We start from the raw sequence: 17,238 nt of genomic DNA, 5'->3' as shown, positions 1-17,238 counted from the left end.
AAGTTAAATTATTATAAATATACTAATTATGTTATTTAAATATATTACTATGTTAAGTTAATTTACTTATCTATATTGAAAATATATTAATTAATTGTAAAAATGTACTAATTTAAATTCAATGTTATACTAATTTAAAAATGTACTTAGTTAATTTATGCTCAATATACTATCATTACACTTGAATATCAAAATAAAATAAAATTATTAATTTAAAACTAAATTATTGCAAATGTACTAATTATGTTATTTAAATATATTTATGATTTTTATTTAAAAATATTGGTATATTTTGATACAAAATATTTTTATTTAAAAATATTGATAATTTTATTTATGATTTTATATTTGTTTTATATTTAATTAGTATACAAAATAAATTATAAGATAATTAAAATTAACTTATTTATAATAATTTAATTTTTTTACCAATTTTTCACTGATATATCTCCTATACATCTAATATATCTTTGAAATTTCAACGATTTTTTCCATGGCCGATATTTTGCTTATATCACCGATATATCCGTGATTACCGATATATCATCGATATTTATCGATATTTCCGTCAGACAATATATCTTACTTATATATCGTATCTACCTTCTCCGATGCACACATATATCGTCCACATATCCCAATATTTTCATCATTTGTTGGGACTATATTGAGGAGCAAAATATTCAATACTTTTCTTTTTATGATTTTATAAGAATAATGATTTTCATTTTGTAGTGTCCTCTCTATAAAATGGACGATGTAATATAGAAAAATTAATGCCCACATGATTTTTTAAACTTTTTTTTTAGTCTTCTAGAAAAAATTTACACTGATGAAATTTTGTCAACCATCTATTTTGCAAGAAAACCAGAGAAGGAAAATTTGGCCTGATGGCATCATTAGTTGGGAAGAGAGATGGTGAGGGGACAGAGAAAACCCTCATGCCCTGTTTGACATTAGGGAAACCCAATTCTAGGAGAAGCAAATCACTGAATTGAGAATGATTGCAATATCAAAGTGCAGGGGATTGCATATGCAAAGTAATGTTATTTAATAGTAAAAAAAAATTGTAAATGATTGTAATCATCCTCGTTCATTTCCAGAACCATAAATTTAGGCAATCACATGGAACTGGCACCCACAAAATGCTCATCATTTCAAAGCAGCAGAAAAAGGGAAAAGAATAAAGAAGAGGAAGCTTCACACCAAAGAATGAATTCTCTTGCTTATACTTAAAGTTGTTATCTATACACAAAGTGGAGGTGAACCCAGAAACCAGAGGGGAGTCTTAGCTTAGCAATTAGCATTGGGCAGCTGCTGTAGCCTTGCAGACAGGGCAACTATTTTTCTGCCCCAGCCATTGCTTTATGCAGTCTATGTGATAGCCGTGTCCGCACTCCAGCTTTCCCATCTCATCATCTGCTTCATATTCCTCCTGTATTTATAATTAAAATGTAGCGGAAGCAAGTTAACTAAAAATAACTAAATAACAGGAATGCAGACCCAAATAAGAAGAAAATGAACTCAGGGTGAGAGACCGATATGTTGTAAACCCACCTGACAAATGCTACACTTCCAATCCAATTCTGTAGGTAAGTGTGCTGACAATTCGTCCAAAATTGAGAGTTTGCTTTTCCTGAGGCAGCGACCAATCTCATCTTCTTGCAGTCCTGTACTCACATACCCGATTCGATCACCAAGCTCAAGCAGTTCCTGTTTGCCCCACCATGAATAGGAGAATTGTATCAACATATGCATGCAACTAATTAGAACGAGGGAAGATGTAGTTCTGAGGGAAAACTACATACCTCATATGACATATTGTCAACATCTAGTCTCCAGTCCCTGTATCGGTCATGTCCATTTGATCTTCCTCCCATCAAGAAGTTGCTTTCAAACAACACAATCTGCACCCAGCCAGTACTGATTTAAAATGTGTATAAAATCCCATATGAACTCAGATATAAGTTAAGAATTCCTTCATATTGTTAATCCATTAAGAATCCCAAATTAGCCTCCCTATTTTTTTATTTTTTTTTTTCATAGGGAGCCAAATTAACTTCAGAATAAAATGCCTAATGAAAAGCTTAATGGACAAGAAACAAGTGATAGAAGCTTCTATAGGAAGGTGGATAAGCTAAAAACTCACTAAACGGTATCTTAATTTTGACCTAACTTTTAATCAGCTATCAGAAACACTTCGGTGCATTTGGTTGTTGGCCTTGGAAAATCCCTTTTCGTTAAGTCAGAACTAATAATACTATGATCTTCTCTTTTGGATTTTCCCAGTCCTCCAAGGTAGGAAGCAGGGTTCTTTGTCATTTGTGCTATAGCCACATGACAATTACATCTTGTAAGTGGAAAAAGATGTTTATTTATATGTAAGTCCTCTAAGAGGAAACAAGTATTTATGTGAAAAAAATAAAAAGAAAAATAATAATCATAAATGTTTGTAGGCTGTAGTCACACATCAAGCTATTTATGACTATCTCATAGCTCTAAAGATAGCCTATGCAAGATTCCCAATGTTATTGGATAGCACATAGCCAACACTTACCTAGATATTAAATGTTGCAAGCCCTTGATTTGCATCTGAAACCAAAGTCTATATTGGATACATTAAATGCCAACTACATGTACCAAAGATTAGAGTTCCCTTATTTAACTAAAGCTCCACGAGTCCAAATCAAGTCAATAGTTGCATTTTCAATCACATCATGTCACATCATAGCTAAGTTCATGTACCACTATTCAGAAAATGCATTAATCAGTTTTCAGCATTACAAAAAATGTTATCTAATTATTCTAATATTTTTTAAATTAGAGGTAAATTTTCAATCAAATAGATCTAACCTTACTCCATCGTGTGCAATCGTGTATAGGTCCGTAATTAAACCTCACAAAATTGACAAACAGTTGCCAAAGAAAGTGCATCGTTCCTGAATATTTCCAAGACATGCTTCATCTTTTCTTGAATATTGCATCACTCAAATTTATTGTTTTCCAAACCTATTTCCACACTTCCAACAGAATTTCGTTCTAGCCAGTGTTTCCTGACTCTTTTTTTTTTTCCCAATTTAATCCTAAATCTGAAAGTACTTCAGGCATCAAACAGCACACCCCTCATGAAAAGCATAACTAGAGTAAAGCAGTGAACTTACCTATGTAAGTTCTCTCTTCCTTTCTTTCCTTCATTCTTTCCTTGTCAAAGTTAAAAGGACCAAGAAGGGGAGCTTCAGCAAGCCGATGTTTAAAGATCCATCCAAATTCTAATAGATAAAGCCATTTCCCTTTCGGCAGCATATATGCAACTAATACATGAGTTTATTAGCTTTCTATTTCACATATTGATGACTAGGAAATGTTTCAAGATGCTACAAAGGAATTGATAAGAATAACCTAATGCACACCCCTATAATTTGCACCACAATAAAAAAATTGTCACACTATATACAGAGAATCCCTCAATATTTTGTTCATGCAAGAGATTAGTATCTCGTTTATGACCTGGGAATGCTCAGTGTCAAGCCCTCTAAAAGCCAGCAAATGAAAAGCCTTCATATGCTTGAATTGCTACAATTGTTTCCACACAACTATAGAATGATCTGTTTATCTCACAGTTACAGATTCTTCTTTCTATTCTTGTTGGAGTAAGTATCCCAATACAAATTCCAAGGGGTTTAGGTACAGTGAAACTGCATCTAGTATGCTAGATCCTAAGTAGTATTACTGTTAATCCGACTCAACTCCAGGTGTCTCAACAAAGACTTGTCCTTACTTCCTAGGTACAGCTACACAAATCCCTTTCACCATTCTGATTGATCCAAGGCAAAATCTGCTAGCATATTGTTAATTGGTGTAATTTCTCACAACATACACCTACTATCTTTGCGGTCTTTTGTCCCATCAATGTCCTACAAACTTTTTGTCTCAAATGCTATAATGATTGAGAGAATTGTTAAAAGCGTCCATGAAAGTATAAGTTGAATTGTTTTAGCAATTTTCTACTATGGAGTATGGTCCATTTGGTTGCCAGGAAATCAATAGGAAAGGAAAATTTGGAATTTTAAAACAGCTATACCACCCTAAACTGCCCTACAATTTTAGGGTTCCATTTCTTTTCCTACAATCTCACATTGATAAAATAGATCATTGAAAACTAAATATCATTGGTGAAGGAGATTAGTTACAAGCCAGAAAAAATGCCACATTTATAACATGATTCTCTTCCTTTGGTTGCTGCACTTCTCCTCCTCCCCTCATGCAGTAGATAAGTACTTGCACAAGATCTCAACAACATGCCATGAAGAAAGACATCTGATTTCAAACAACACAATCACTTAATCATAGTGGTTCCAAAACATATATGCTTGTGTGGCTCAAAGAGTCAATCACTAAAACCCTCCTAGCAAAGCTTCAAACAAACAAGTAGGGATGCCTATGTGTGCGCAAAAGAGAGAGAGAGAGAAAAGGTTTGGGAGGGGGGGTTGGAGAGAGAGAGAGAAGCTTTCAGAGAGATTCCATGTATTCGATGAGTTCCTTACCATGTCAATAGCCAATTATTGGTTATTGGGATTCATAAGCAATTTGGATTAGTATTTAGGGTATCCTAACAAGCATGCATCTTCATAACAACAGCACTGAAATTACACTCCAAAACAGTGAAATTTGGATACATGTCCAAGGGATCACACCAACAAGCAAGGATCCAATAGGTCATTCAGAAGGCATTCTCTGCAGACAATATTATATTCAGAAAATGTTAACAGGAAGAAGGAGCTTTTAATCATTTGTCTCGAAGGGAAGCATGGCTAACACAACTTCAACTCAAATATAGGTACTTTGTGCTTTAACAGCAAGTATGCCCTAGAAAAGATGGTGTGCAATTATACCACTAGCATTACTATGGATATATTTCATTCTTCCAAAACAGGACATTATTCATACAGAAAAGCTGTATGGTTTACCAAATAAAGCAAAATCGAAAATCAGGAGACCGTGTGCTAAACAGCTGTCATAAACTTGTTTTCTGAACTTTATGGAAAACTAAGATAAACATAATTGAACTGAGGGATCTAAAAGGGAATTGTATCAAATTATGGAAGATAAGAGAGTCTGAAAAACTAAATTGTAATTGAGAATAAGAAATGTCTAAATGTTGCAAATAAAATATTAAGAAGATGAATATAGCCATACCTCTGCAAGCCCTTCAGGTGAGCGATGTCGAACATGACGGTAATATCTAGGCCCAAACACATCTGATCCCGGGCGCATCATTCCAATGGTAGGGTCAGAATCATGAAAAGAGATGTGCTCAGAGTTTGTTGCTCGCCTTGTAGGGCAAGAAGCTCGCTGCAAAGGCAACACCAATAAGGAAACTTCAGAATAAGGTAACAAAGTCTCATAGATCATTGACAACAAAAATGCTGGTTATCAATTTCTTATTAAAGCAATCCATAGACACCAGAAAATCAGAGCACCAAACACAAGGATAATCAGCTAAAAGGTCTAGAATATGAATCAAATTCAATGATGAGTGATAAAGAATGAGCCACTCCTGGTTTAAAAAAACGGAATGAAACCTTGAAATTGTAAGGAAACTACAAACCCAGATTGGGACAAAACTAAAAGAAAAAAAAAAGAAAAAAAAAGTATCTCTATCAAGATTTCAGAAAGCCTAACTGAAGTGGTTGATTTCAAAAAAATAATAATAATACACAAAGGTAAATCCAAAGTCACTCGATGAAAATTAAGAAAGATGGCATCAATCTAACAAAACCCTAAAATTTCCCCAAATAACCAATCAGTCCTTACCAAGAAATAAATACAAAAGAAAGCTAGAACAGTTCAGATAACAAATAATTAAATTAAAACAACAGCAGCAGCAGCAAAATAACAACAAAGTACTTCATCTGATTTCAATTAAGCAACTGACCAAAGCCACCATTTATGTGGGTAATCCAGATCACCCACCAGAATAGGAAATTAACCCATATGCAAGAAAATCTAGAAGGAAAACCAAACTCCATATTCCAAACAAGGAGATATATTTCTAGAATCCACCAACAATATCAGAGAGATACACAAGAAAATCAATGGAAGAACAAACCCATGTTCTAGAAATGAAGATGAGCTTGGCCTCCACCACATTCATATAGTATGAGAGAAAAAGAGAGAGAAAGAGACCTCCCTCTGGTTGATCTTGTCTCCATCAACTTTCCCTCTTCCTGAAGCAGGCCTTCTGGCTACAACACAGTCAACAGACGCAGCATCCGCAGAGAACCCAATTCCAGGAGCGCACCAAACATCAGGAACAACGCACTCAACAGAAGCCGCAGGTGGGTTCGGCGCCACCGCATTCACCCCCTTGTTGCCGCTCTTCTTCTGCTGCTGCTGCAAACTCCTCTGCTTCTTCTTCCTCACCTTCTTCGCCTGCCAATCTGCCGACGTCCGTATCACCGCCGGCACCGACACCTGCGACGACGCCGCGCAGCCCAGTCCCCTGAACTTGGCAGATGCGAAGTTCTTCTTCCTACCACCACTAGTGTTATTGCTGCCCTCATTGGTGTTGGCGTTGGTGTTGGAGAATGTTGACAAAAGCAGAGAAGAAATAGAGGATTTGCAACGAGTAGATTGAATTATAGAAGGAATTTGTGGGTTTGGATCTGTGTCTGGGATGGGTTGGCTTCTGGGTCTTCTCAATCTAATGTGCTCTGCCACTGTTGAGCCCTCTGCAACAACAGGCATGATTGAACACTAAAAACACAATTTCTCTCTGCGAAAAAAGAATAGACTTGAGAGCTGAGACCCAGAGGGAAACAGAAATCAAATATAACAAAGAGATTTACGGAATGCGATTCTGTAAAGCTAGTGGAGAGAACGGATTTTGATTAGCTTTAATGGCAGAGCTTGCTGGTGGGGTTTGGGCTTTTCCTTTGATTATTTTCTTTCCCCCTTTATTTTTTCTTTTATTTACTTGGTGTTGGGTTTGGTGGGGTCAGGTTTGTCTTCTTGTTGGATTTGTGTGAATAGCCATGAAACAGCAGTCTGAGACTTCTGGCATCTTCAAATTTACTAACTTTTGCTTTTTTCTGTTTGCTTTTTATGCTAAATTGATGCCCACTCTTCCAACAAAGTCTGCTACAGTGCCTTCAACAGTTTCCAAATTAAAATAATTTCAAACCAATGAATACATTTCAAAAACCATCAATGGACTTTGCTCTAACTTTTGTATGTATTTGGAAGCAAGCTCATGGCTAAAGCGAAAGGATTGGTTTCATGGAAAGCAATGGGTGGGTATTGGTGGACACTATTTCAAATGGTCCCATTTAGAAATGGGGTGTCTTGGGATTACAACTATCATCTTCTCAGCTTCTAGCAACTCTTCCCTTACTGGTAAATAGTTGTAATCATGTGAAGAAGTCTAATTTTGACCTAAAATGTGTCTTAAGTGCAAAACATCCTAATTGTGGGGCCTATGCTTCACATTTTTATTTTAGGTTCTATTTATGGTCACAGACTCATAATCCCATTTCCTGGTTCACAAAAGACAACATATTATAAAATTTTTAATATAAATTTTATTCAATTTACATTAAATTATCATAACTTATTAGGTGTCCATTTGAGCCAAATACATTCAATCCTTGGTCAATACAATGAATAATCTCTTTGCAGAGGTTCCAATCAACATTGGGACACCCAACAGATCTTGGTCATGAAATCCCTTTTAAATAAGATACTTGTGACTTAGATTATGGTATGTTTTTTATTAATCATGAACATCTAGTAAATGAAACCTAAATATGGTCAAATGGCTCACGGGTGTGGATGATGCCATTGCCATAGGATCAATCATCATCCAAGGGAAGGGGGAAATTTTTTTTTACAAATAGAGAAAAATGTGCTGAAAAGCATCAATCAATCAATCTATCTATCAATCAGTGGGTTGAATCTTGTAAAGAACAATAGGGGGGGTATTGGTGAAAAAACAATATCATGTGAAGACAACACAAAAATGCACCTACAATTCCCACTGAGAGTTGTTAAGGAATAGCATCAAAAGTCTCAATGGGATGGCAGTTTTCCTAGGGATATTCTCCCCATTCTAAGGCGCGTGCTTAGAGTTTGGCTCATGGAACAAGAAAATCTTGCCACCTAGTATCGAAAAAAAATGGAATACAAGCAAGAAAACGAAAGAGGAGTCAGATAGGTATTCAAATTCAACTTCGAATTGTCAAATGGATTAAAATTATTTCGATTTAATTTATTTAAAAAAATAAAAGACAAAAATAAATATTTTTTACTATTTCATTCATTAGTTTTATGTTTAAGGTAAACTATTTTTACTAAAAATAAAAATGCACTTTTTGAGTAATCGTGAAAAAACATAAATTATATTTTTTCTCGTAGAAAAAGGATTTTCATTCATTTATTATTTTATTGAATCGGATCAAGTCAATTCAAAATAAGAATAATTATGTTAAAGTATAAAATCATTAAAAACAATTATTACTTTTTATTTTTTTCTAATAGGATAATTTAACTCTATCTTCCTTAAAGTTTAAACTAAATACAATTAGTTTTCATTGATTAAAAAATCTATTAAATACCATAAAGATATTAAAAGAAAATAATAAAAGAAACATATGATAAAATTTTTAATCAATAAAAATTAAATATATTTAATTAAACCCTTTTTATTAATTTTCTTATTAAATATTTACATTTTCTTATTTTAACAAAAAGGAAAAATGGGTGACAGCTTTTCGTTAAGATTATATTTACAGTACATTTGAAAAGCATAACCCATTATTTGTGGGGTCCTGATTATTATATTTTTGCTGACATGAAAGATATTTTTATCATTTCATTGACCATTGGCTTAGTGAAAAAACAGGGGTTGATTGGAGAGAAATCCAACCACTGAATGACTTGTGAATAAAATAATATTCACCAACCAACCACTGTTGGATGGATATGTTCATATCAAAATATGGGATTTGAGTTATCCCATTATCATCATCTTTTGGACTTTTAGTGTTGGTGATAAGAGATGGGCCAAAGTTCTACTTTTCCCCCAATAAATGCCCCTAATTTCCATTAATTTAAATAAAAAAATATCTAACAATTATAAAGTAACATAATTTTAAAATTATTAATAATATAAATCATTTCCAAAAGGCATTAAAAAATTTACAAATCATGGGAAATTCCTTCTCTACTACCCTTTGTAATTTTTTTTTTTTTTTCTGGTTAAAAGGCAGCAGAAAAAATTAGTCTTTAAAGACATCTCCATAAGGCATGTGTAATTTTGGTATGTTGACTTTCTTAAAGAATAAAAACAATAATAATAATAATAATAAAAAAAAGGTAGGAGATAAGGACTTGGAATTTAACTTTGCTTAAATCAAAGGAATGAAATTAGGCATCTGTCAACTAGCATATCACATGGGTTGGAGGTGGCAGAAAATGACTTCATCATCATGTCCTTTGTTACCATATTAGGTGAATAATTTCTTCTACTTCCTTCCAAGCCTGTTTCCATTCACATTCATAAAGTTAAAACTTCTGTTCTAACCCTTGACAAATTTTTCATATTGAAAGGCCACTTTATCCACATTCCTCACCAATAAGTATTCATTACATCAAGGGTTGGTGCTAATCTCCAACATGTCTTTCAACCTGAATACAACCCAATTCAAGAACTTGAGCGCCAACATTTTCTTATGCCATGCAGCATTCCATTCAAAGTATGAAATGAAACCAATGTGCGAGTCGGAGTCTTCTGAGAAAAGTACAGTTCTTTGACCCGCCAAAGCAGTTTTTGCGCTTTTCCCAAGAGAGTAGTAGTAGCCCAGTAGCCTCCAAGGTTGAAGACGACCAAACAGGGTTTATGGAAATGAGTGAATTATTATTAAAAAAAAGAAAAAGCTGATTACTACTTTTGACTTTATTTTTCTTTGCTTTTACTCATCCCCCCTCCCTTCTCTACCTTTGAACTGTTTGTTTTTTCCCGAAGACAGTTTATATTATTATTCTGTCACTCTGGGTTTTGCGCATAGCTTTGGAATTAAGTTAACACTTAAAAATTTAAACCCTTTTTCATAAGAAAGGTATTTAATATTTTAAATATTTCTAACCTAGTTTATGCAGAAGAATCAAGATTGCTTATAGTAGTTTATAAGTCTGACAACCTTTTTTATTTTTTTTTATTTTCTATTGCAAATCACCATTTTAATTATTTTATAAAGAATTAAAAAAACACGCAATGATTTACTTCATGCGCGAGGTATTTAATTCAAGTATAGTATGACTCAACTCGAAAAATAATAAAAGAAGCATCTCGTAGTTCTTCATTTTAGAAGATGCGTTATTAGGTGTTTTATTTTATTTTTTCCTTGAGATCGAAACAACAACAAATTTGAAAAGGGATCTTAGAGTATTTAGACTTGGGTCGAGAAAGGGTCTTTTTTTTACTTAGATGACGTTGTTTTTTTGACTTTTTGTTGAAGATAATTTGTTTTCATAATTTAAGTTGTTTATTTTTCTATTTTTTCATGATTTATTATAAAATTTTTACTAAATAAAAAAAATCAAAATATTTAATTTTTTTTAAATAAAAAAAATAATATATCAAATTTTTTTTTACTTTTTAATACTTAATAGAAATAAAATATTACAAAAACAAACAACCTAAATTTTAACAATATTAAACATTAAATTTTTATTTAAAATTGAGCAAAAACAACAAAAACCACCTTTCTAATAAGAAAGATGGGTGGAACAAGTTAGAGAGTGCAGTAAAACGGAGAGTTGTATGTCGGGTTAGACTTATTATTTTTCATTTTATTTTCCCTTTAAATTTAAAAAGTGAAAGAGCTTTTTATACCGTGGACTCACAAATGGGCTTGAAAAATGTTTTGGTTTTTCATTTTCTTTCTTCAAAATCAATGTTTCTGATCATTGAATGATATATTATTGTATGACATTTCACAGGATTCAAGCATTCATGTCCTTCATTTATGAGAAAAGTAAAGTCAAGATATAAGAAAAATATACCATCACTCCTGTGAGCTTTTTAAGAATGGGGAATTGGGAAACAGTGGGACCAAAGTCTTTAATAATAATAATAATATTTTTTTAATAGGCAAAGGAATATACTAAACCCAAAATAAATGTTGATTCCAAAGGCATAATTATAATAGAGGGAAGAACCTTTGCACTATCTTCAGCAGTTAATTCAACAATAACTGAACCCAAATCCCATGGAATAACATTCACCAGATTTTTGGGTCCAAATCAACAACATCCTCAGCCAATTAAATATTGGGTCAGCCTTTGGTTGATGAATAGTCCTTTTCATAGAAAGATGTGACAAAAAATATAAAGAATTTTATGTTAAAGGGACAAGGGAGTGGGGTGGGGGAATTTTTATTCTAGAAAAAGAAAAAATAAATGATAATATATATATATAAAAGTTAAATTGGTTAGAAATTTATATATTTTTAAATTATTTAATTTTTATATAAATGAAATGAGTTTAAAATGATGTCCAACACTAATTTAATAAGTTTTAAGTATTTTTGCAAATTTTCTCCATTTTTAAATTTTTTTTTTTTATTTTCTTTTTCTTACATTTTTCAAAAACCAAATATAACTTAATAAATAAAGACAAGAAAATGTTAAAAGAATTTTTTTTTTCCATTTTCTTTTTAAAAAATTGGAAAAAAGTTTAGAAAAAAAATTTTCTTTAATTTTCCTGTATTTAATTGTTTAGATGAACAAGTTGAAAATTCACCTAAATTTGAATTTTTCTGGATCAGATGTTGCTTCAGAGTAGTAGATTTTTTTTTTTTTTTTTGTAGTTTATCCTCTGCTCCAGGTAAAGCATTGAAAATCTGCAAGAACGTGGATATAATTCCAAATTGGGCTTGGATCTTGGGCCGGCTCAATCCTACTTGTACAAAGCTTTTGGAGATTTTAATTTGTAACTCGGCTTAAGCTGACACCAAAACATTCACTCCAACCCCATTGCTAGCATGTCCAATTAGTCTAATAACTCAACTAATTTGAAGTTTATTGCAAATTGAATGGGATAAATCAGATTGGATTGGACTGAGACAGATGTTTTTTACATTTAGGTTGATTTTTCTTGATTTACCATAAGCCATTCCTAGGAGCTGATCCTGGAGGATAGGAGTAAAAATGGAATTCTATGATGGGAAAAAGTTTCTTTCTAATAAATAAGAGCTTGCAAAAGAACAAAAAGGTCAAAATGAAGTAGGCCTAAAGCCAAGAACACAGCATAGCAAATACAAACAAATGAAATCAACCCACCCAAAAAAGAAAAAGAAAAAAAAAAGACAACAAATAAAGAAGAATACAAAAACAATAAAACATATTGGTTCTGTTAACTTTCAGGGATGGACCTGTTTGTAACCGAAGTTGATAATGAAGGTGTGAATTTCCATCGGAGCAAGTTCCACCACCAGCTTTTCTGGATGGACAGGTCCTGTCCTCAACACACTGGATTTATTTTATTTTATTTTTTGAGCAGAGCCTTCTACTTTCCAAACCAGTCTCTTCTTCTCCATCTCTGGTCGATCTTGGTTAGCAGATAAGGACATCCCTGTTATTTTGATTATCTAAATGGCATGGCAAAGCAGATACTATAAGAACAATTGGATAGTATATTGTAAGGAGACTGAACTGTTGCTTCTACATGCCTTCTTATCTGGGATTTCAGCTCTATGCTTACCATGACTACGAGATCCGTGTCCTCCCCAATCTTTTATTTGAAGCACCAAACCAAAATAAGAATTTTAGAAAAATATGGATGGGTTAGAATTGTGTGTGAATGGAGAACTTAAAGCCAGTTGGTGATGATGCCTCAGCCTTTCATCCAATGTCATAGGAGCATCCAGATTCTATAATATTTTAGCAAAGGATGTAGACCATAATGTCTTGTTTCAGTTACTTTGAAAGCAATTTAGTAGGAAAAATTTAATCCCATGATGATTGAGAAGTTCCTTCACATGAAAGCAAATTTACTAAGAAAAATGAAAAAGAAAGGAAAGTAGTTTTCAGACAAATGTACCAAAAAGAGCTTGAAAATATTTCATATCAGAAAGCAAGATATTTCATATGTTCTACTTTACCAGTGAACTTTATAACATGAGAGAGGGATTGAACAAAACTTTAAAGCAGGTAAACTCAAGAAGGGTGACAAATTTTTTCGAGGAAAAATTCAAGAAACAAACCAAATACCTTATACATCAAATACCCCGAATAAGTGTGCCAACCTGAGGAGAACTTTTCCTTCACCCATTTCCTGCAAATATCAAAACAAAAATCTAACTAGGAAGTGGAAGTCGCCTCTCTATCTTTAGCTACTTCCTTGGAATATTATAAACAAGAAAAGATCTACATATAGAATCCTTCCAAAAACAGTTTCCATTTAAGAGTGAAGAGTTTAGCTTCACAAGGGCAGCTGGTGTTTTCACTGCCCTTTCCTTCTTAATGAAAGAAGACATACAGGATGCAACAGATAAACTCTGCTTTAACAAGGCTGAGAAAAATAGTACATACTATTTCGTAAGGTGGCAAGTTACTTTGGTTTCTTGTTTCTCTGTAGAGATGAGGTTGGAGGAACTACACGCTTCTTGCTAAATGATTTGGTTCTGCTCTCTAAATCCTCATCACTATCATCACTATTGTCACTTCCACTTCTTGCAGATAGTGTAGACTCCTTGATACTTTTGGTAGATTTTCTTTTCCCAGCATCCAACTTAGCATGTAATTTTCTTTCAATGGGATCATTTGAAGGCCCAATTTTGGATTGACGTGAAACTTTAGCACCCAGTCCAAGCCTGTAGAAATATGTTAAATATATTTTTTTGAAAAATAATAGAGAACCAAAATAATATCCAATGTGCACTTACTAAAGGCAGACAACTCACCTAGAAGGTCGGGCTTCTAACTTAACATCAGTTGGTTCATCCACTAAAGGTGTGGACATATTCTTAACCCATTGCTCAGCCTGTACATACACAGCATATAATCATGCACAAAGCACACTTTAAACCTAATAAGTAGGGGGAAAAGAAGTTGGTAGTCAATACTGGTACAATTGAGGCATCTAATATGCCTTTAAAGAGTAACTAGAGTAATTTCAAATGGGAGGCGGTGTGCGCGGACAAAGAAAAGGGAGGGTTGGGGATAAGGAAGCTTGTTTGTTTGAACAAAGCACTTCTAGGCAAATGGATTTGGAGATTCGCGCGGGCAAAGGAGGAGTTTTGGAAAAAAGTGCTTGAGGCTAAGTACGGGCAAGAGGAGTTTGGGTGGAGGACCAAGAAGGCAAATGGGGTTTTTGGAGTTGGGGTTTGGAAGGAAATATTGAAGGAGTCCGATTGGTGTTGGGAGAACATGGTGTTCAAGGTGGGAAAAGGCAATAAAATTAGGTTTTGGTTAGATCCTTGGTGTGGAAACAGTGTGCTGTCCCAAGGATTCCCGGACCTATTTTCCATGGCTGCCCAAAGGAACGTCACTGTGGAGGATTATTGGGATCAGAATTTGGGTCAAGGAGGGTGGAATTTGAGGCTGTTAAGAGACTTCAATGACTGGGAGTTGGGGTTGGCGGGTAATCTATTAGTAGAGTTGAGGAACCATAAAGTAACCTTGGAGGAAGACGTGGTTTTTTGGAAGGAAGGAGCGGACGGGCTGTTTAAAGTAAAGAAAGCGTATAGGGTGTTGGATAATGCTGATGGTGCGGATTTCCCTCATAGCAATGTATGGGTGGGCAAAGTGCCAACCAAAATTGCTTTTTTTGCTTGGGAAGCTACTTGGGGGAAGGTTCTCACATTGGATAGGTTGCAAAGAAGAGGATGGCAATTCCCTAACCGGTGTTTCTTGTGTGGGTGTGAAGAGGAAACAATCAATCATTTATTAATTCATTGTACAGTGACAAAAGGATTGTGGGATATCATACTTGCGTTGTGCGGTGTACAGTGGGTTTTTCCTTATACTGTAAAGGAGGTCCTTAGAAGTTGGAAAGGCTCTTTTGTGGGGAGAAAAAGGAAAAAAGTGTGGAAAGCCATCCCGCTTTTTATTTTTTGGACAGTTTGGAAGGAGAGGAATAGGCTTGCTTTTAAGGGGGGAGTGTTAGCTTTTCAGAAGTTAAAAACTTCGTTTGTGTATTTTTTGTGGGGTTGGGCTAAAGTGTATATTGATATGGAGTCGAACTCCCTTATAGGCTTCTTGGAGTGGTTAGCTTCCAAGTAGGGGTTGGGTTGTTTGTTTTTTGCTTGGGGTTGTAGCCTCGTATACTTCCTGTATGCTTTGAGGTTTATTGCCTCTTTTTCAATACAATTGCTTGCTTATCAAAAAAGAGTAACTAGAGTAATTTTAATTTAAAAAAACACACACTCACACACACATATACACACATGCACACATGTGGGAGTATGCCTACAAGGGTATGCGTATGAGAGAGAGTACAAAATGCATAACAAATTGATAGAAAGAGTCTGAAAGACATAAAGCAGTCATAAATGGAGCAAAGTAAATTAGTGCTCAAAGCAATTTCAGTTAGAACACCAAAATTTTAAGATAGGCCTTCCTCTATCTCCCTTTCATTGTTACCACAGTCATCAACATAAGCCACTATTATATCACATTGGCTGGATAACAACCTTAGAAAATAGATGTAATAACATACTTTAGGCCTTTAATCCAAGAATTGTTCGAATTATGATTCTCATAGCAGTGCAAGCTCAGGGAGGTCCAATCTTGCAGAGATTGGTTGGCAAAGCAGAACCTCAGTTTTATGCTGAGGGACTCTCTCAAAGGGATTAATCCTCTTCTGCATAATGATATTAACAGGTTGCTTTGCATTGTTTGAGCATGGAGACAACACCTCCATAGAGATAGATAGACACACAAATAACGCACATACACAAAGTGATATCCTTCTGATTCATATGATGTGCAATCAACCAATGTCTTCCCCTGTCATTAGAGACGCACCCAGTCTCACTTCTTTATATTGGCTAATACCAATTGATCCACACCTTCAGATATTTCCTCCTAGTTCGGTTTCTCTTTTCCAAGTTTTAGTGGGGCACCCAAGGTAGATGCTAGCAGAGAATAGAGGTATAAAGAATTATAAAAGATGTCCATTGAAAAATCAAATTCACTTGTAACTTATCAGGTTTTAGCATCTTCTAACTTCAAGGAATCTTCCCCTTATCTCTCATACATGGGGATTCTTACTTTCAGTTGTTAAAATGACTCATTTTTTTATATTATAGGAAACACCATTGACAGGTCTCCTGAAAATATCCCATTTCAGCAAATTTTCCAGTCAACCCAAGACTTTGTTGCTAAACATAACTTTGAATATTCTAAGAGAAAAAAGGGGGGTTGGCGGGGTGCTGGTGTGAGAATTTACCAATTTGAATGCCTTGTTTAAAACAACCAATTGAGAAGGGCAAGTCTTTGGCGGTGTAGACATGCTCATTGAAATTTCTCTGTCACCCTAAACAATCAACACAGGACAAAACATAATCAAACATCTTTCATATTTCATGGGAAAAAAAAGAACAGGGAAAAAAAACCAAACAAGAAGAGTGATTGAAAAGCAAAAAACAAATAATTTTCAGAATCGGATCTTCAAACATTTGGTGTGTAATTCAATCAGGCCCTACTCTAGGCCTTAAAGAATCAATGGGCATCATATTCATCTTAGCCACTTTAAACTAATCCTAACAGTAATCACTTTCATCAAATACCCATTTATGTTTCCATGGTAAAATTTGCCTCTTAGCGCTCGTGTGCATCTTGTGCTCTTTGTGCACCCTTCTTTGGGCGCTTTTTAATGTATTGTTTCAAATTTTTTTTGTCCCAGCATCCAAACGATTGTATCTAACCTAGAAGTCGACTGATTGAATTGAGAAGAGAGACTGGAGCAGTACCTTGAACTCAGAGATCGAATGCTTTTGGGTAGACGGAGATCGGGGCTTCTTGTGCGCTGGACGTAAGCCCCAAGGGTGTACAGAATCAGCTTACTATTAGAAAGGTGATAAGGCCTGATTGTTGAACTATTGGGCCGCAAGTGGGCTGATGCCCAAAAATATGAAGAAAACTAAATACAGTTAAAATTAATTATAAAATTATTTATTTTTAAAATATTTAATATTTGTATAAAAGAAATAAAATAAAAGAAATGAATTTGAAGCT

At 34.3% G+C, this 17,238-nt stretch overlaps 2 protein-coding genes across 2 annotated transcripts; both read right to left on the bottom strand.

Moving 5' to 3' along the window:
• Positions 1–1,031: 1,031 nt before the first annotated feature.
• Positions 1,032–6,936, bottom strand: LOC117905006. The gene is made up of 5 exons (XM_034817860.1): positions 6,187–6,936; positions 5,197–5,352; positions 1,809–1,907; positions 1,558–1,713; positions 1,032–1,435 (listed from the first exon to the last, which is right to left on the bottom strand). The coding sequence occupies exons 1-5, from the start codon at positions 6,745–6,747 to the stop codon at positions 1,301–1,303; spliced, it is 1,107 nt and encodes a 368-aa protein (XP_034673751.1). The 5' UTR covers positions 6,748–6,936; the 3' UTR covers positions 1,032–1,300.
• A 5,282-nt stretch (positions 6,937–12,218) lies between these two features.
• LOC117934486 lies at positions 12,219–17,034 on the bottom strand. The gene is made up of 5 exons (XM_034856190.1): positions 16,974–17,034; positions 16,451–16,537; positions 13,962–14,041; positions 13,591–13,871; positions 12,219–13,333 (listed from the first exon to the last, which is right to left on the bottom strand). The coding sequence occupies exons 2-4, from the start codon at positions 16,517–16,519 to the stop codon at positions 13,610–13,612; spliced, it is 411 nt and encodes a 136-aa protein (XP_034712081.1). The 5' UTR covers positions 16,520–16,537; positions 16,974–17,034; the 3' UTR covers positions 12,219–13,333; positions 13,591–13,609.
• Between the last annotated feature and the right edge of the window lie 204 nt (positions 17,035–17,238).

This window comes from Vitis riparia, chromosome 17, assembly GCF_004353265.1.
Source record: "Vitis riparia cultivar Riparia Gloire de Montpellier isolate 1030 chromosome 17, EGFV_Vit.rip_1.0, whole genome shotgun sequence".
NCBI lineage: Eukaryota > Viridiplantae > Streptophyta > Magnoliopsida > Vitales > Vitaceae > Vitis > Vitis riparia.
Note: the sequence above shows the minus strand (reverse complement) of the source record. Positions and strands in the feature narration are given on the sequence as shown.

Excerpts from the sequence above, each read along its gene's own strand:
- LOC117905006 (XM_034817860.1), bottom strand. The coding sequence starts at position 6,747 with ATGCCTGTTGTTGCAGAGGGCTCAACAGTGGCAGAGCACATTAGATTG. Across the intron at positions 5,353-6,186 it reads ACAAGATCAACCAGAGGGAG|CGAGCTTCTTGCCCTACAAG; the intron begins GTCTCTTTCTCT and ends TTGCCTTTGCAG. Across the intron at positions 1,714-1,808 it reads TTGACAATATGTCATATGAG|GAACTGCTTGAGCTTGGTGA; the intron begins GTATGTAGTTTT and ends TGGGGCAAACAG.
- LOC117934486 (XM_034856190.1), bottom strand. The coding sequence starts at position 16,519 with ATGAGCATGTCTACACCGCCAAAGACTTGCCCTTCTCAATTGGTTGTT. Across the intron at positions 14,042-16,450 it reads TAAACAAGGCATTCAAATTG|GCTGAGCAATGGGTTAAGAA; the intron begins GTAAATTCTCAC and ends GTGTATGTACAG. Across the intron at positions 13,872-13,961 it reads TTAGAAGCCCGACCTTCTAG|GCTTGGACTGGGTGCTAAAG; the intron begins GTGAGTTGTCTG and ends ATATTTCTACAG.